The 20,721-nt window shown below is 35.6% G+C and overlaps 1 protein-coding gene across 7 annotated transcripts in view; it reads right to left on the reverse strand.

The window, feature by feature from the left end:
• EYA1 (EYA transcriptional coactivator and phosphatase 1) overlaps window positions 1-12,898 on the reverse strand; it is a 170,646-nt gene extending 157,748 nt beyond the window's left edge. For 3 of the 7 annotated variants that reach the window (XM_044914232.1, XM_044914230.1, XM_021688168.2), the window contains exons 1-2: window positions 7,640-7,683; window positions 5,998-6,125 (exon numbers count right to left, since the gene is read on the reverse strand). In XM_044914232.1, coding sequence (XP_044770167.1) covers window positions 5,998-6,121 — 124 coding nt within the window. In that variant the 5' untranslated portion in view covers window positions 6,122-6,125; window positions 7,640-7,683. Of the gene's footprint in view, window positions 1-5,997; window positions 6,126-7,639; window positions 7,690-12,788 lie in introns of those variants that run through there. The other 4 variants (XM_021688174.1, XM_044914231.1, XM_021688169.1 and 1 more) reach the window with 3 other exon arrangements.
• Between the last annotated feature and the right edge of the window lie 7,823 nt (window positions 12,899-20,721).

The raw sequence follows: 20,721 nt of genomic DNA on the forward strand, positions 1-20,721 counted from the left end.
GTCCTTTCACAGCTCTGCTGCTTGCTAGGGAATGGGGTTCTCCAGTTACGAAGGCATCCATGGGGCAGTGAAGGCACCAGTGTTCAGTAGGAAGGTATCAGGAAAGACACTGGCAGGTGGTGGGAATCACATATTCTCTCCAAAGACTAATACAGTGATTTTATTTTATTTTTTTAAAGATTTTATTTATTTAACAGAGACACAGTGAGAGAGGGAACACAAGCAGGGGGAGTGGGAGAGGGAGAAGCAGGCTTCCCGCTGAGCAGGGAGCCTGATGCGGGGCTCGATCCCAGGACCCTGGGATCATGACCTGAGCCGAAGGCAGACGCTTAACGACTGAGCCACCCAGGCGCCCCATAGCTATCCTCAAATTTCTATATAACATGTATATATTGCCATTTCTTTTCATTCCCTCTGTCTACCCTCAAAATATATTCAGAGTAATCCATATTATTCATTGTTACTATGGATGTAAATATTATTCCCAGCTGAGCCAAATTATGTACTGGCTACAGTCTTTTCCTTTTTTTTTTTTTTTTTAAGATTCTATTTATTTATTTGACAGCGAGAGAGACAGAGAGAGAGGGAACACAAGCAGGGGCAGTGGGAGAGGGAGAAGCAGGCTTCCCGCCGAGCAGGGAGCCCGATGCGGGGCTCGATCCCAGGACCCTGGGACCATGACCTGAGCCGAAGGCAGACGCTTAATGACTGAGCCACCCAGGCATCCCTAATACAGTGATTTAAAAACCCAGGCTCTGGACTCAGATAGAACTTGACTCAAATACTAGGTCAGATATTAGTGGTACCAATTACAAAGTCTGTGCCTTTAAACTTGACATTGAAGTTTCTAAGACTCAGTTTTCTTGTGTGTAAAAACAGCAATAGACTGTAGAGGCGTCTATTATTTAGACTTGGTATAGGAGTTAATAAATATAGAGCACTTAGTTAAGTTCCAAGTGTGCTCCAGGTTTTACTTATCATCCTTACAGCAAGCCTGAGATAAGTTCTGCTATTATCCTCATTTTAAAGATGAGGAGACTGAGCCTAATGGAAGCGAACACTGCTGGTAAAGAGTGGAGCTGGGATGCAGACCCAGCCTCTTAACCATTATGCTGGTAGGTCAGGAATTTTCTGAAGATTAATGAAACGAATCATGGAGAACGGTCAGCATAATGACTAACAATAAGTTATTTATAAACATTAGCCATTATTATTAGTAATTAGTAATAGGCATGTAGAAACTATTCACAGACACAATATAGGCAAATATCAAATCCAAAAAATATTTTGTTCATTCTTTCATGGCTTTTGCTTAAGAACAATTTATAAGAGACCAATTATGGGGCTACAGGCAGACTTTAAAAATGTCAGTTAGAAATCCTTTTACTCTCAATGTCCTCTAACCTTCCAGAAAGTAAATCATGTGCAGAATGTAAACAATAATAAAATTAGATTACCATGTTTCTATTGACAACAGAATATTTGACCACAAATATGCAAATGTAGCCTTTAAAATGCAGCCTCAAACCATAATTTTATACACATTCATTCCAGTTTACATATTTCTTGTAAATAAGATTTCTTAAAAATACTCTAGTTGGATATAACTATTTTACCAAATTCACATTACAGTGAGAAAAACAAATTCAGATAATTTGTTAGTGTTCTAAGCTTTGTAGAAATGATAAAACTTTAAAATAGCTTCTGATAATATAAATTTGTAAAATTGAATTAACCTATCCTCCTAAAATATGCAATATAAAATTAAATTTTAAAACGCAGAAAATTTAGCCACCTAATTCAAGATTGTATCTCTTATCATCTTGGAAATCTGATATACCAGTTCAAAATTACTGTTTGAATTAACATCAGAATTCCTGAAACCCTATTTGTAGTGAGGATTCCAACTGCATCTGGTTTTATGTCACTTAAAGGCAAATTCATCTGCTTTAAGACAAGGTTAAGCTTCTTTTTGAGTTTGGAGTTAAATTTACAATAGAGAAAAACTCAGAATTAGAGCTCTTAGTTCCACTTGCTCACACCTCTTTTCCGCCCTTCCCCACTCTTCATCCCCAGACAACCAAAAATAAACACTCAAACGAGCAATATATGAACTAACCAATCTTAGGTTCCCATAGACATAAGACAACCAGGAAAAACAAAGATGGTAAGAATCACTGCTTTTCAAACAAGGCCTTAATTAGGTACGTAAATAAAAATCCTTTTACTGCCATGGCCCTGAGTCCTTCCGAAGGAAGGTTTCCCAACTACTTCTCCCACTTACCCAGCACAGACATCAACACACAGCCTCGACCAAAGAGAGGCTTGAACATAAATCCACGCGTTAGAAATCCTTTCAGATTCAGCGCGTTAATATGGATCTAGGGGAGCATCACCGCCAAGAAGTGTAGGTCTTAAAAATGATGGTTTTACAATCTCTCTAATAAGAAATTTCTATTCCATCCTATCTTGGAAGACTGCCTCCTCTCAAAATAGGCAAAATGGTTAAAAGAAAGCCACAATTGGGTGTTTTCATAACTATCCATTAGTCTCCTCCAAATCAAGCCTTAAGTGTTTAATAGTAGCTAAAATATTTGTTAATTCGTTTGGAAACATATCACTTCTAACAGTGCTTTTTTCAGAGCAACTCAAACATTCATTCTTGCTACTGTTTTTATTTTTACCTATCTGTGCTTTCTATCTCAAGGATTTATAAAGTGTGTGAAACCAACAGTTAACTACAATAACGATTCAGAGAGGTTGGAATAGAACATAAAATACGAATAGTTGAAACTTGAAATATGAAACATGCAAACAACTATTCTAACTGAAGAACGTTTCATCTAGGAAATAAAAAAGCACAGGATTGGAGGCTGTAGATCAGTGTCTTTCTGTCTTTATCCCTTAGATGAACCATGAAAATAGGCACTAGCCTGTGAGGACAGAACCTACAAACATTGAGTCTTATGATAATTTGGCAGCAGACTTAAGAAGAAACTTAATATTCTCTGCCTCTCCATTCCATTCCCTTCTTGTTTGTTCTTCAGATGAAGTTATGGTTTTTGATACAGGAGATTTTCATGTTTTCTTAGCCTCATTATAGGGACAAGTGGTGGCAGGAAGTAAAAATTGCTCAGAGAGAGAGAGAGAGAGAGAGAAGACAACCTATATAAACGCGGGCAAAGCCAACAACTGTGTAAACTAAATGGAAGTTTTGTTGACCTCATTAAGGAAGCTCATTTCAATGAAGCTGAAGTGGAGTCACCTAGGTCTAAATCATGGCACATATAGCTAGAGATACTTGTTATGGAGGTAGGAGAGATGATGACTATTTCAAACATGCCCTTAAATTTAAATGAGTTTCTTGTTTTGCATTCTTCTAATTCATTGGTGAACAGTGCTGGTTTTGAAATCAATAAGATTTTCAAAGAAGTACAAGGAAAATCTGTCACGATTATATCCCAGAGAAGCTTGCCAGACACTAGTTCACTCATTTTAAGCTTCCCTCCTCTAGCGGTGACAGAGGGCAATGAAACAGATGCATTACGGAACACATAAGCAGCATGATGAATTGATTCACAAACTTAATAATAACCCAGAACTTGCTGATACAGTTTGCATCTAAACAGGCATGTAACATGGATCATGAAGGAAATTTGGATCCATATTTCCAAACTATATACTAAAATAAAACTGGGTATCCCCAGCGGATTGACCAAAATTCCCTTTATTCTTCAGATAATTTATACTGATATCTTCTAACTTCCCTCTAATTACCATAACCCTTGCGAAGTACATCCAGGAATGATGCCTACAAACAAAGTGAGAGGAGTAACTGCATTTGTCTGAAATAGGTCTGAAAAATTCATTTCCAAGACCTAAGATAATTTTTTTTTGATAAGTAGTAATTTCTAACTATTTACCAGATTGGCTCAGCAGATCCCACAATTATCTAAAATATTGTATTTTGAACAATTTTAGTTATGCAAAAATTGTATAAGATACATATTCTTGAATATGGACCTGATACCAAGCCATTAAATGTGAACTGTTAGAAATAATCTAACCACTCCACATGCCTTTAAAAAACAAGCTACATATCATTCTCACAAAGCCTTCCTAGGGGGCAGTCCCTAACACATAGTCTGTTTCAACATTATGTGGTTCTTATTTTGTAGGAGACGATTTGCCAGTAAATGATGACAAAACGAAAACGCCTTACCCCCATTTCATTTCTTCATACGTAAATTAACTATCATTATTTCATAATTGCTCCTACCCATATGTATTACGGTTCCATGCAAAATGTATGCTTAGTGCAAAAATGATTTAACCTGGGCTTTATTCTTAAGTTCCTCTAAATGATTGTCTTCTTTGGACTTCTCAGTGAGGAGAATAACTATTTAAGGTTTGCACCCATGGCCCCCTCTGACCCTCCTGTCAGCAGCTACCTGCATGAGGACACCGGCGTGGGGCCCACCAGCCTAGGGAGCTGTACACGCCCCACGTGCACAGGGCGGCAGCCATGCTGCCACCTGAAGCCAAATGCCAAAAGAGAATAAAGGACTGCTTGATTTTTTTTTATTGGCTCTATAAAAATCTACTTAAATACCAGAATTGCTTTCCTAAAAATCATTCCAATTTCTTTTTGATCACCTATCAAAATGGAAAGAGTTTCAGATGAGAAGCCACCTTATCCAGAGATTTTTTTGTTTTGGCTAGATCAGCAAAGTTTCTACTTTTGACAGTGACCATTTTTCACAAACACTGGTAATGAATTTACTCAAAGAGTAAAATACAGACTATTTACACATTAAAAATAATCACTGTCGGTATAAAAATTAAGATGTCTAATATCAGAAACAACTTACTTTATATTTTTTTCTATTATCAGAAATTTCATAACATTACTAGTTTCAAAAGGCCTCATCAATACACACTGGAATACTGCACCAAACAATTATATGGCATTTAGTTTTGTTTATCTTTAAGAACTGTGATAAAAGATCACCATGGTGATTGGGAAATGATGGTTAAGGGTTTTGTTTATGGATAGAATTCTAACATGGATAATTCATTGAACTAGTGAAACTTATGCTCTAAGTGCATTAAGGTCTGAGGCTTAGTAAGGAACAAGCAAAAAATATCTGTGAAGAAATTTTTCAATAGGCTAAATTAGAAAAATACAATACGTAATATCTCTCTCCATATGTTGAAGTTCTAAAATTATACATATTACCTACATAAATATGCATAACAGCTAACAATACATAAGGATAGCCTTGCTTACATGTGTAGACTTAGGAATATATGGGCTAAAATATATATCTGCATAAAATTTACATATTCATATGTATCATTATACAAAATAATTGTAACAGTACTACGTTTAATGTGTACTATTTAATCTTTAAGAAAGTAAATAAATTTCATGTACCTCCTAATAAGGCTGTATATTTGTAAACAAGTTTTGTTTTTTGTTTTTTTTTTTTACTTATTTGTATTTTAATGGTCATAGCCACAAGAACATCAGGCACACAATGTTATGGTTACTTAGAAACAATCCAGTCCAATGTTACATTTAAGCAAATTTTGTTATTTTTAGTAACAAAAGGGAAAGTAAAATAAAGGAAATATTTCCAAATTTTCATTGCTCATAGAATAAAACCATGCAAATTGATACTGTGCTCTGGAGAGTGATCAACAAGGAGCTAAAAAACACCCAAAGGTTAGAAATGTTATGCACACATGCGTATAATATGTATAGATACATACATATGCATTTGTGCCAAATAAAACCAGTCTGTGTTGTAATAATTTAGTCCTGTGCAGCTCCTCACTGAAGATGAATGCTGATTCACAAGTCAAATTAGCTAAAGGGGAACTAGAACGGTAGCTTCATGGGTTTGACAACTGAAATCATAACCACCCAATAACAAAGCATATAGTGACGAAGAAACAAGGTGCAAAGTAAACAGGGAGAAGGCAGACACTCACCTTCGGTGCCATTGGGAGTCATGGAATTACTATTTCTATGAGAGTTATCGAGTTTGGGACCACTGGGGGGTTCACTACTACCACTCAGACGGCTATGCGGGCTGGTTAGATCCTGCATTTCCATAGACCTAAAGACAAGAAGCCTTCGGTGTGACAGATGTACCAAATTCATAACACTACTATTTAATGTGCTAACGACTTGACACCTTTGAAACACATTCACACAAAAGTCCCATTGTATCTATTTTCTTAGACTCCAAATAGTTCATCTTAGTTTTAACTTCAGTCATGCTTTCATAACATGTGGTACTTAAAGGTGTCGTTTGCCTTACCTATCCAACCAAACATTCACATGGCACTTTGAAAATCTTTTTTTTTTTCTTACACAGCTCATCAAATCACAATGAGACAGTTGCATCTATTTTAATTTTCAAAGAAAAAAAATGCAGTCACGCTTTTCTTTTTATATTAAAAAGAGGCATGATTTTTGTAAAAGAAATACGTAAACAGGTATAATAGGAAAAAAATCACTTTTCTATGGAATCTGTTTCATCTAATAAATTAGCCCTAGGTACTCCCTTATAATTTACCACTCAATTGTAATTTAATGGGTCTCCAAACCAAATAAAACACTTGAAGCCTATAGTGTAGTGACAGGGAAAGAGATAGTCCTGATGCATGTGTTTACTCTGGCAAACTGCTTAATTGTTCCTCTGTTTCCCTTGAAACAAATGCAGCATTAGAACATTATGATGTCGGCTCACTTGTTTGCTTTGTGGATTACATACAGCGTGCCCAATTGAAAAGGGATAAGGCCAACATACAGTGAGTCCCTGTGAGCATTAGCACTTGGAATACCTCAGCTGTCACTTATTCAGGGAAATAACAATTCTACTTCAATGCAGCAATTTTGCATTTTTACCATATAAAAACAGTTAAGTCCTCCCCCACCGAAGTTCTCAGACCCAGTAGTTACTTATTCTAGAAGATTATGGTATAGAAGCCACTCCTCATGGTCACAGTTGCAGGACTAGCCATTTATATTTAATATTCTATTAATAGGAGGGGCTTTATCTAAAGCGACTCAAAACACACCTAGATACCCTTCTGCAATTTTTTTTAAAAAAAAATCTATGGCCCATTCACTTTATTTTAAACTTCTGTTTTTCTTAAAAAAAAAAAAAAAGAGGAGGGGGTATTAATATGCCACTGAAGTGAAAACTGTTTCTGCCCCCATCAATAAAAGCTAGTTATTTTAATTTAGAGGTTGCACTTAAACTTACTGTAAATAGTTTTTAAAACAGCTTAATAGGAACCATGTAACTTCTAAAGTGAGTTTTTACTTCCCCAAATCTAAATCCAAACTAGAAATGGCTTACAATCCAACTTTTCTCTCCTAATTCACATTACACATTCACAGTTTACCTAACACCAGAAACTATAGCCCATAATCATTTTCAAACCCGGGCTCCTATTCCCTTTCTACATACTTAACATTTTCTACAAGCGCGCACACACACACAAATTGTTAAGTAATTTCCAACAGAGGCTGTTGCTATTAATAGAAATAATTAAGAAATCCTAGACAAAAATAGATATGGGTCACAGAAAGGTAATCTCCAAAAATGTCAAATATCCTTACCTGCAACTTGAGGAAACAGCAACATCTGAACTGGTTTGAGATGTTTGCACCTGTGATCAGGGGTAAGAAATTAGAAGCTGTTGTTACTCTGCTTCAGTGTCAGCTCTTAATTATACAGAGCACATGGCTGAGAACGACAATGCTCTCTTTTAACCAAAAGAGAAAAAGGAGGATACTGCAGCAGTGAAAGGCATATTGTCTTTAAGTTGAGGTCTCCACTGTTGTTTCCTCCTGCAGGTCTACCCTCCTCCTCCCCTTGTCAGGGGGGAAGGCAGCCAAATGACGGGATAGTGATTCATCACTGGCCTATGACAGCTGCAAACGGGATTACCCCTCCCCCAATCAACATGCAAAGCAGCCTTGCCCAGGCAGCTTGGAAAAGGTGCTTGGAAAAAAATAGCTATTAGCAAAATGAGTGTGTTTCACAGCAGTTCAAGAATTAATCCTCCAGCATCCTCAGAAGATCTTTCATCTTCTGCTATCCCCAGCTGAAATAGAGTTCCCGCCCACCCCTTTGACTCCTGACAGTTTCTCATCCTTATCATGATGGTTTTCTCCCTATATGTACTATATGCCATTTGACATTTACCGAAACGGCTTCTGGGCAACTTTCGGGCAATGCTGGGCTGACCAAAGATGGTAAAGGCAAGTTTTCAGACCCAAAAATCACATCATTGAGCGATGTACTCATTTATTCATGCGAATTTAAAATTCGGCGAATGCTTATTTGCTATTGCCTGCTGAAACTGAAAAAGCAGTTAGCTTTCCGTTTAATTTTCTGTCTTTTGAACCAACCGAGAATGGATAGCTTAATAATCAATTCAATGTCCCAGTTAGCCAGCCTTTTGGTGCCTTTTGTCTCCAGATGAATCAACTAAGTTAACGTGCAGGCTTTGCTAGTCCCTGCCCTTCCTCCAGAGGCAGTGCAAACGACCAGCAGGTGATAAACTCAGGTGAGGGTGGGCTGCTGGTTGACAAGCTCAGACCAACGCCTCCCAGGAAAGAGCATTCTGAAAAATGCTTAAAATGACTCAGAATTCCAAATCTCTGATGTGCATTTTCATTCAACCTGAACTGACATCAATTAGGGCTACAGAACAAAGATGAGAACTGAAGCATCTCAAATGGCATTAAAGTAATCCAACCGAATATCTGCTATTGAGTCCTGTTATTTTTAATTATGATTCATGAAATTAAGAAATTCTACCTTTCTGGCAAGAACAGCGCATTGTCAAAGTCTGAATATCTTGGTGTAAGATTATGTGAAATTTCTAGGTACGTGTTTCTAGAATATGTGCAGGACGAAAAATAATTAAGAGACGCCTAAGTATTAAGTGAAAATGCAATTTTAATGCCTGCCGATATGTCATTTTGTGATAGCAGGCGTCTGCAGTTTTTGCTAAAAGTAATGTTCTCACGCAAGATTAAATGTTTTCCTTTAGAAACTGCAGCAATCTACCCCAAGGATAAATTTCCTCCCCCCCCCACCCTTTTTTCTCCCTGCTTTTATACACCTGGAATAAATTATAGGTGAGAACTAACTTAGTTTTAAGAACTCTCTTGGCCCAATTATGGGAAAGAGTACGTAAAACACACTTTCTGTTAAACGTTAAAATACATTCCTATTTTAACATTGGCTAGATAGTATAATCTTGGAAATATAATTTTAGTTTCATTGTGTACTTTGAAAGCTTGATTATACTTATATTTGTGGCTTAACCTATCAATTAAATTTCAAAGTCAAACTTAAAAATGAACTTCAAAATAAGGTCTTAGGTCAAACTTAAAAATAAGAATTATTCTAACATTTTCTCACTAAAAAAATGCATTTGCACAACAGCATTTTTTTTTTTAATGCTGGCCTGACTCAATCTCTACTGTACTTTCATACACTACAATTTTTGAAAGTCCATATCCATGATCTTCATTTCATTAAGTATACTTCAGATATATTCTTTTGTGTCTCAAGGATTATTTAAACCATGTGTTGTGTGTTACTGTATTTAAAAATGACTCTTTAATCAAAATAACTTTAAAACAACTAATCCTCACTTAGGCTGGTCAGCTGAATCCACATCGTGGTCCAGGAAAAATAAATCTACTCTCAAGAATGCGAATGCAGACAACAATTAGACACAGATGTGAGCAAAATTAGTTACAGTTTACAAAATGCTACACTTCACATGCTTTTAGTTTTTTATGTGTAGTACAAGATTACAGTCCAGTAAGGAAACATACTCTTAATAATGACTTATCTGAAAAGAACACCTATTTCTGATTGGTGTTGATTTTCTCTTATGTTTGACAATATCTCTGGAAGTTTCTGGGCTTTAGAGGTCTAAGAGCACAAGGGGTTTCAAAAATCATTAATTAGGCATATTCCTATTCAAAAAGAAAAAAAATATTTCATGGTTTTCAGAAAAATGCTGTTAGGCATTCAGTAAACTCACATTTTCTGCTTCACATTGATAAACTTAATATGTTTCTTGTCTTCTAATCCGGTATTTTTAATTCAAATGTTCCTATGAGTATAAAAATATTTCCCATAACATTACAAATAGTCATCTTCTATTACAATGAAGTCACTTCACTTTAATGCTTTTTAAAACTCTTTGCTAGAGTACCCACAGCAGCATACTGAGAGTTGCAAAAATACAAAGAGAAAAAAAGAACTTCGTAGAATTTAAATTCAAGAATTCTAAACTAGTAACTTTGACTTCTGTTAATGAGGTCTTTTAAGTTTGCCTTTTTTCTAATTAAATTTATAATTCTTCACAGATGTAACTTTTGTTGATGTTCAATTTGTCTCTCTCATTTTGTTAAACCTCACATAGTACTTCGCCAATCCATTGAATAGCCACATTAAATCTGTTAATACCATGCTCTTCAACCCCAGAAATTATTTCCAGAAGGCAAACTTGCTTTGAGAGATCATCAAACAAGACTTAAGGTACACATTTTATCACATTTTCCCTACCACAGAGCTCAGGATGCAGAGCAAAATTCATGACTTTTGCACTGTTTATTATACTTTGCTAAATTACAAATCAAAAGCATCTGACAGAAGATCATGTATGAAGCCAAAAAGTTAATAATGTTCTGTGAAAAGTAAACTGTAAATGGAAAGGGATTCTAAATCTCAGCAGCACAGAGCAAATAAAATGTAGGTACTTGTCTAAATTATGGGTTTTCCATAGGCTTTTTTGCTTGCTAGAAGCAATTTTTATAAAATGACTATAATTTAAAACTTTTTCCCCCAAACTAAAAAGAAATTTTCAAAGTGAAAGTACTGAACTTATCTAAATAAATAGAGTTGGCAGGCAAGCTGGTTTTGCCCAACCACAGATCAACCTGAGTACTCCCAAATTTGAAAGACAATGGCAATTTTCTAATCAGAATGTATTTTATAAGAATGAGTCTTAGGCATAAATCTGCTTTTTAATCAGAATATATTCTTGCTAAAATTTTTCTCAATCAATATTTCTAACTATGGTGTCAATGCTGTAATAAAAACCTGAACCTAAAATCAAAATGAACTTCTAGGAAGAGGTAGATGTCTTTTACATGTTAACACTTATTTCCTGCTTTATCAAAGACTATAAAATGAATGCTCCAATACTATTACTGATTTTAATGTAACATGCTGTATTTCAAACTTTCTCGTTTGAAGAAAATGACAAAATCGAGTCCCCGTGAAAACAAAAACAATCATTTAAATGACACTTGATGCCACCATAGTTTTAAAAGATTGTTTTCAAAATTAGCATTCATTCAAAATGAATGAAATACCTTTGCTATCTGATTAAATGGAAGAAGGGATTTTATTCTCCCTGCAAGTGTTTCTCTTTCCATTGTATTCTAATATGAATTTTCACATTCAAATGAAAATTTTCTTTTGAGAAAATCATTTATCATGTCTACGAAGCTCACATAGCAGTTGACTTCCTTTTGGCACTCAAAAACTGAACAGTGGCTCAATTAGGCTTCTCTGTCACCGTGAAGAATTTTCAGGATTGAGAACCCATGGCTGTTTGCTCATTTACTGAACACTCTGGGCCTTAGGAGAATTCAAGCAGCGAGAAAGTCAAATATCAAATATTTGATAATGCAAAAAAAGCATGACTATTCATGTATGCATGTCCTCAAACCTCCAAACGGTGGGCGGAAAAACTCACAGAAGCCTAAAATAAAACCTATTCCGAAAGACACATAAAAAAAAACAACCCCAACCCTATAAAACTACACTTTGGGCTTAACTGCCAAACTGTTTGTACCCCTTGTCATTGTAAGAAATGCAACATAAAAACTCTTGTCTAAATTCAATGACAGGTCTGAATTTATTGAATTCTTGCAAAAGTTACTTAAATGTGTTCAAAAATTCCTCCTAAGAAATATAAGCCCGTGAGTCATTAGCAATATACTGATTTTGAATGACAAATACTTTAAATGGTCGTTCAAAAGTTTAAGAATCTTGTTTTAAATTTCAAGGTCCATTCAAGTCATATGAAGTGTCAATAAGGGAAAAAGTATATTAATTTAGCAAATGTTTATTATTTCACCTTTTGAAGATGAGCCTGTTTAATATAACGTTTGGGAAATTTGTTTATTGAAGCAAAAGGATTTCCTTCCTTAAAAAGTGGTATCAGTTGATTTTTGTTATCTGTTGTCCTTTCAAAATCTTTATTCCTTCCTCATTTTCTCATATCAACCAAAGGTGTGGAGGAAAAGTTATCTGTGTTGCAATGGAGAGCTACATATACGTATTTCACGCTTTATTCAGTATCACAATAATATTTGAGGTTTGTGCAGCAATTCAGGAGCGATATGAAGTAATCTCCCTACAAGAATATAGCCGTGTGTTACATTTATATCGATCACAACAGTAATTGTTAACAATTAATTTGTAATTATCTCTTAATGATGCTAATCGCGCAGATCATTTGGGGGTAAAGAATTATACTTTTATGATGGAACCCTGTGGCTAATCACGCACTACGTACAAAGTGTCAGAATCGTGCCCGTGCCCTAATGTTTTTATTCCAAAACAAATCAAAACAATACTAAAAAGCGCTCCTGTTATCTTGGGCTTTGCCCACAGGACAGCTGTTGTCAGTCACTACAATTTTTCAAACAGTCAGCTTGTACTTACAGCGCTTACATCTGCTGCATCCACCAGTTTAATGTGCTCCTTCGAATTTTCTGGTTTAGCAGACCTCCATTCCTTATGCAGTTTTGCTCCTGGATAAGGACGCGTGAGGGCTTTTAGGCGCTCCCAGTGGAGCCCGGCGCTGCTGGAAGCGGGGCGCCTCTGGAGGGGGAAGCCCGGCCGCGGGGACAGCCGCCTGGCCGCTGCTGCAGGCTCGGGCTGCCGAGCGACTGAGCGAAAACGCTTTCCCCAGAACGAAAACCGCCACAGTGGACGGCAACAGGAAGGCTTAAAGTCGGAAGTGGCACTGCAGAGTTTCTACCTCGCCCCAAACTCGGAGCCATCAGCTCCCACCGTTCTGTTTAGTGACCGCTTTGAGCCCCGCGCTCTTTCCCCACCAAACAGCAGCCGCAGATAGCATCTGAGAACCCTAGACAAAGAAACAGCAGAATCTCATCCCTCGATTTGTTTGCGCAGCCTTGTAGGTCTGCCCGTGGAGCCTCGGGGCTTTTTTTGTTTTTGCAACGCAAACCACAGCTATTCTCTTGTTCTAACCTTATTGGTTTAAATGCAACAATTGAAAGGAGCACTGCTCCGTCTGGCTCAACCTTGCTGCTCAAAAAAAATTTATTATGTAAATGAACGCGCCCCATGCTATCTGAATAAACAGCTGTGTGAGAATAAGTTCTCTGAGACACTGTCAACACACATCTCCTGCTACAGCAGCTACCAATTACGAGCTTTGGGAGTAGTTACACGTTATCTTTTATACTTTTCCAAAACTTTTTTCAGGCCCTGAAACTTGGGGAATCAACACTTTAAAAAAAAAAAAAAAATTTTTTTTTCCCGAGTGTACCAACTAACAGGTCTGGGAAAAATTTTTTAAAAATGAGAATGGCCATTTATATAGTAAGTAGGTAAAGGGAGAAAACGAGCAAACGTGTAAACTACTATCGGTTTAACAATGAAAGCCCAAACGATGATTCTGCAATGATTTCTAGATGGCTAGTTTTACAGGAACATTTTTTTTTTTTTTGGATATGAACCAGATAGTATTTCAGTGTTACTATCTTAAAATCATTTTTGGGAAAATACTTATTTTATCTAGAACTCTTTCCTTACACTTTGTTCTCTTAAAAAATTCTAACTAAATTCACAATCCATGCATGATAATCCATAACACTTATCTAGAGAGTCGAGCTATTCACATTAGGACTAAATTACAGCTTTAGTTTAAAATGCTTACTTACTATCATGTTTTAGGTAAATAAATGGCTTTGGTTATTAGATCGATGACAACCATTATATTGATTTCAAATATTTAAAGAAGGCATCACTGATGTGCCTATCATATTTTAATTTGTCAGCTCCATACCAAAGTTCAAATACAAATGCTTATTTTGATACTACTCACTTATCATAACCAATCTTGTACTCTAAAGTAAAATCTTTATACCCATTGGACTTTCTTTCAAACTATTTAGCCTTTACCGATAATACTATTCTACATATTCAGTTGTTTTATTAATAATAAAACACATCTTTTTTTTTTTTTCTAAGGCTCTTGCTTTGGTATCAAAGAACATTTTTAAAATCACAGTAAACTCTTAAATGATTTTATGATACATTTCCAGATGATCAACTAATAAAACAGATACAGTCTTACCTTTTCTTTGCTAATTTGTAAATGAAAGCACCATTCCCATGCAACCTAAACAAAATGCTTCTAATGAACAAAATTCAGTGTGGATTTTCTCCCCCTCTCCCCCCTGAAAGGATGCCAATCTAAATTCCTCAGAAAAGAATGCTTTGTCAAATCTAAGAGTCAACTTAAACTGCAAACTCACCTAGGATTTCATTTTGTATGGTACCAGCAAGGAGTCATGGGCTAGTCATCTGCCATATTTGGGAAGCTAGGTCAAAAATCAGTTGATTGCTATTGGATCTGTTCATTTATGCTGCACAAATAGAATTACATTACCACCTACAGCACTTTCTCAAGCCAGAAGTATCAGTTATTCAATATACTAAAGCATATATGCAGAAAATAAAATACAGCATATAATGGAGGTTTCTAGTGCTGTGAAATAAACTGTAATGTTACATTAATTTAATCTATGACGTCAGGCACCCACATAGCAAGTGCTTTTGCTATCATCTTTATTTCTAAGGTCCATAAAATAAAAATCTGAGGTGCTGGTTGGTTCAACCCTGTTTGAAACCCTGTGTTAAGCTATTGTACGCATGCTTCCCATAGTTTAAAACTTATTTTAGATATGAAAAGATAAAACATTAGTTTTCTGATCCATGAGAGATTATATTTGCAAACCCAGGAGACACAAGCCATATGAAGTCAGAACAGCAGGAATATCATGTAAAATATCTGACTTTTATATATAAATTACTTGCCTGTATTATAACCAAATTTATCATACTACATTAGTTTTTATATTGAAATTCAATTATTTTTATTTATATAACCAAACAAGATACCATTAAAGAACTGATGCAGTAATTACGAGGGAAATTATAAAAAGCACGATGAAGGTAATATGACCACTAATATGACACAGATCATGCTTCATAATTATGTAACAAAGAGCTTAGTCATTGGCTAAAAGAAATATCCATGTGCATATGTACCAATTTTAAATGGTTTCCCTTTCCTAAAGCAAAATTAGATGGATTAAAAACAATCACATGCTTATCCATAAATTTTGTCTGGTTACTACCTCCTGATTATCAAATATGCAGTAATTACCATGCAACTTACACCAAAAATAAGTCATTCTCTGATAAATAGCCAATATGTAAGCCATTACTAATAAGATCCAGTTTGTAGTATACTATTAACTTCTTATTTCTAAATTTTCACAATTACATAACTTATCCATATATTTTAAGGATGAAGGTGTCCCCTAAATAAAGTCATACACATTACAACAGCAATTAGAAACATTTGCTCAAAATTTACCATTAGTAAAGACAGGTAATGTAGAAAGCATTATCTTCTGATATTTCCTGAAGAAATTTCAACACAAACATATGAATAGGAGTAAAGAAATTTCTAATATGCCTTTTCCCCACTAAAGCAAAAAAATAAATATATAATTTTATCTGGAAAAGGAAAACACTTGAAATAGGCAACTGTAACAGTGTTTGAATACCCTCAAACAGACAATATCTTTCATATACTGTATCTTCAAACAGGTTTTATCTTATAGAACAAACTATTCCCTAGACGTGTGCCTGGATATAGAGAAATCTGCAATTTTGAGACAAATTGTTAGTGCTTTCCAACTAACACAATTTTAAATAAAGGCATGATTACAAAAATAAACAAATGTCTGCAATTAAAAAAAAAGACTAGGGCAGATATAAGGAATTCATTAGAACAATTGAAAAGGTGACTTTGAACTTTTTAAAAACTACATGAGTAAACAGTTGATTAATCAGATAAAATATAAGAAATGAACACAGAAAACAAATGATTAAAGGCAAGTGTTCCTTCCCTTTATCCCTTCCAGTAACAATAACAAAGATTGTGAGCAATTGTGAAGTTCTCAATAAAATATGTACTCAGAAGTTATTTTTCTTCTATTTGTGTCTACCTTTTAATAATTTTACAATTAAGGATGAACGCTATTACCTGGTCCGATATCAACCATCTCTTACCTCTGTTTCTACTATTCTTAGCAGATTATTGCTCAAGAATAGTAGTATAGTAAGTTGCAAAAACATAATTAGCATTTAAAGGCCAGTGATCTCTCTTCAAAAGCAAAATCTTAGTTATTCTTTCTTCCACATCAGTAAAATCAGTAATATCTGATCAATACAATCAACATTTTGCGATTCGGGCTGTTCAAAGTGGAATGGCAAATAGAGTATTCCAAAATACTGTACTTCTGGTCCCTCTGCTTCCAAACGACTCTCTTTTCTTGTGGTTCATGCCATGGCACTACATTCCTGGCTTTTTTATGGAACCGTTGGAACAGTGGAGGGCTGACGCTAAGATCCTTGCTGGCGTTTGGAGCGGTCACTTTCATGACCTCCTCTTTCCCCACTGGCACGAGACCTACAATGAGGGCCCTGCTCCCAGTAGCCTTCTGCTGAAACACAACCAAGTAAAACATCCTCTATTTATTTTAAGAATGATATTAAATCTGCCAAACCGAATGTCTACCAGTATTTGGCTAAATGTTTTCCATTCAAACTCCAACATGAATAGCTTTTAACAGTAAATTTAAGGAGGCAATTACTAGCTATTCACTGGACCATGGAAAATTATTTTAATAAATATTATAGTCTTTATACCAACACAATTTGGAAATATAATCTATTTCCTGGCCCTCTTAATACTGGTTATTAATATGAGTAATCACATTTATTTATGTAGGGTGGGAAACTTATCATAGGTAGTAATGACTGCCTATTGGATGTTTTTTTTTTCAAAATTATTATTCTAATAGAAACTTTGAGGAGCACTTATTGAAACAAATAATGATAACAATAGATTTTTAAGAAACGGGAATGGGATGATAGAGGTACTTTATCTAAGAAAAATATGACATACCAGATTTTCCATTTTAAAAGCAACTGATTTTCCAAAATGGCAAACAGAGTTACTTTTTCTCCCTTCTGCCAAAAATATGTAAATAATTGTCTTGGAAGCACATGCTTAATCTCAGCAATAAGCTCTTTTGCTTTTTCACACTTTAAAATGGATTTCAGTTGACACGAAATAACCTAGAAAACCCAGATTTGTCTACTCTTCAGACTTTTTTTTTTTCTCAAAGCCATGGGCAAAACCAATCTTGTCAGCACCTCCCAACACTTGTAAGAGGATCTGGAAATTTGTTTTGTGTTTTCCAGGTTTCATGACAGCTGAGTTCACAGTTTTTAAATTCTTCAGAAATGATGACTATCTCATGGAATAGGGAAGGAAATTAATATTTATTGAGTGCTTACTACATGCCAGGCACTGTGCTAGGCGTTTTATATACATTCTTCATTTATTTTAACAAATAACGTGACAATTTATCTGTACAAATCCTGTGTTTTAAAAAATCTGCCCCTCCCCTCTAATTATTTGTTCTAGAATCTGCCTCGTTTTTCTGAAACCATCAAAGTTACCACTAAACAGTAGATGGAGCACTGGGAGGGACATCAATATGTCCTGGGCTGTGTCATCCTTTTGGAGCAAGAGGACACCTAATAAAGTCAATGAATCCAGAAAGGTGTGTGACGTGTTGAAATGATATATATTAAAATGGTATATTCAATATAGAATAGACACAATCACTGTACAATATATGATTATTCACAAACATATATTACAAGTTAGTGTGCAGGTTCAAAAATAAAAATATGTTAAATGATCAATAGGGAAAAAAATGTAATGAATCCTTAAACCTGAAATGATCAAATCAGGGATTTTTTTCTCACTACTTATCAAAAAAAGGTAAATTATCTTTCTAAAATAAGGATTATAAATATTCCCAACTTTTTCTTTATAATAAAAAGGAGACACTAAGGGTCTGAGTCTACCACAAGCAAATTATATGGACAACTTGTTTTACAGTTCTATCCATTTCTTCCCTTTTGTATTCCTAATTTCAGTTATCCAGTGTGATATGCTTTGATCTTAATAGCTATTACATCATAAACACTTGATTTGTTCATGAGGAAATAATTACATTCAGAACGTACTCCAAGTGTCCTTATGCATTTGGAGGTATAGTTTAAGTATCGAGAATCAAGAAGCTCTATTATTATTACAAAGGAATTGCCAAGAAGGGACAAAATAAAAAACCAAAACTTAATAACCGAGAGAATTTTTTTCTTCCTTCAAGCAGCATTAACTTTTTCCCCCTCCAGTCTCCCAAATCGGAAAAAAGAGTAACCTCTAAAGCTGTTTTAGACAGAAGGTCAGAATTCAAAGGATCGGTAACCTAATCCACAGTGTGCTGCAATCACATTGCTATTGGAAACACAACCAGAAGCACCATTTTTCTAGATGTTTTTATTAAGCAATGTCAATAGGTATACAACCTGGAGGTTTCTCTCTACTGTACAGATTCATACCTGCAGGCGATCAAGTTGCCCTGGGTCGTTGAATTTTACTTTAGAATGCTGTAGAGTAAGGAAAAAAATAGACTTTGCATTATATGCTAAGGAAAACAATAGCTCCACTTTGTTCAAATACTGAAAGAGAGTACCTTTTTAGGACCAAAATGGAAATAAAGATGAAAGTTTTCTAGTCTTTAGATGTTCATAAGTAATGAGAATTCTTATTTCAGATGGTTTAATATATGGAGTATTATACTGATGTTTAAAAAATTGTAGCTTGTATTCTTTCAAAAAAAAAAATAGAAGTCTGGAAGCATCCACTGTTTCTTTCAAGGATTCTGTTTTAACATCATCAGTGATCTGGTTTACCTGAATTGCAGAGTAAAACAAAGTCGAGGATCTGGGGTTTTCTGAATTAGCATATTTTAAATGCGTATGGTTCTTAAAAACAACACCCCGGTTGATAGGGAGTTATAGACTGGTGGCTCATTTTTTTTAATCAATACAAGGAAAAACAAATAGTTTACCAAGAGGTCAGAGAGCCAGTAGGGGAGACCTCTACTGCACAGTTATCATTGACAAGCCCTGCTGAAAGATCCGCAAAGCTCCCATTAGCTCTGGCCTCCTGGGAGAGCTGTTCACTTTCCTTCCTGCCCTTGCCTGAAAGGACAGATCTTCCTCACCAGCAGAGACTGGATGAGAGGCGTAAGGAGGAGGTAAAGGAGGGACGGGACAGAACAAAAGCAAAGCAAAAAACGAGAAGTTATTCAAGACACTAATCAGAAAACTAGTTCAAGGATCTCAGCTTTTTTAAAAGAACGAGTGTCTATGACTTAGAAATGCTAAAGGAAAAAGATCATGTTTTTCGATACACAGGTTTTATATGTTTTAAATTTACAGTACCTTTACTAGTATATATGTCTCTTTTGGGAGGCATTTCATTTGATAAATAGAAAAATTAAAAAAAAATAAAAGACCTAACTCACCACAAATAAATTCATTCATGACTAAAAACCAAAGACTATTTAAAAGGAAGACCCACATCACTAAGCTCTCTATTTACAATTTTCTGAAATCATGTCTATTTCCAACCAATGAATGGCCTATTTAAAAAAAAAAAAGATATTTTAAAGGAGATATTTCACATTAAGACATTCTTGAAGCAGCATATACCACATCTCTCTGTACTTTTGGATTTTGTATCTATCACTGTTCAAAGTTTAAAAGCTGTCCTTTTCTTTAAATACGGAGAGCTACCAAAATTTACCTATAATCACTAGACTAAAAAAAAATGCACTAGAGGTTCAAGTTCTAATTCCAAATTTAGCATAGGTTTTCTCTGTGCCCTTTGTTATCACAATACTTGACTCTCAATTGATAATCTATAGACAGGCTACCTATAAAATGGATGCAAGAAGGTCACACACCTAACCAAAATGGCATGGGGATAAAAATGTTTACTGTAGGGGCACCTGGGTAGCTCAGTCAGTTAAGTGTCTGCCTTTGGCTCAGGTCATGGTCTCGGGGTCCTGGGGTCGAGTCCTGCATTGGGCTCCCTGCTCAGTGGGGAGTCTGTTTCTCTCTCTCCCTCTGTCCCTCCCCCCAGCTCGTAGACTCCCTCTCTCTCTCAAATAAATAAATAAAATCTTAAAAAAATGTTTACTGCAAGGGTAAAGCTCTCATAGATAGTAAAATAGCAATAGAAAACTGAATTTCAGGGGCGTCGGGGTGGCTCAGTCGGTTAAGCGTCTGCCTTCGGCTCAGGTCATGATCCCAGCACCCTGGGATCAAGCCCTGAGTCAGGCTCCCTGTTCTGTGAGGAGTCTACTTCTTCCTCTCCATCTGCCTCTCCCCCAAATCATGTTCT

Source organism: Neomonachus schauinslandi, chromosome 4, assembly GCF_002201575.2.
Source record: "Neomonachus schauinslandi chromosome 4, ASM220157v2, whole genome shotgun sequence".
NCBI classification, from domain to species: domain Eukaryota; kingdom Metazoa; phylum Chordata; class Mammalia; order Carnivora; family Phocidae; genus Neomonachus; species Neomonachus schauinslandi.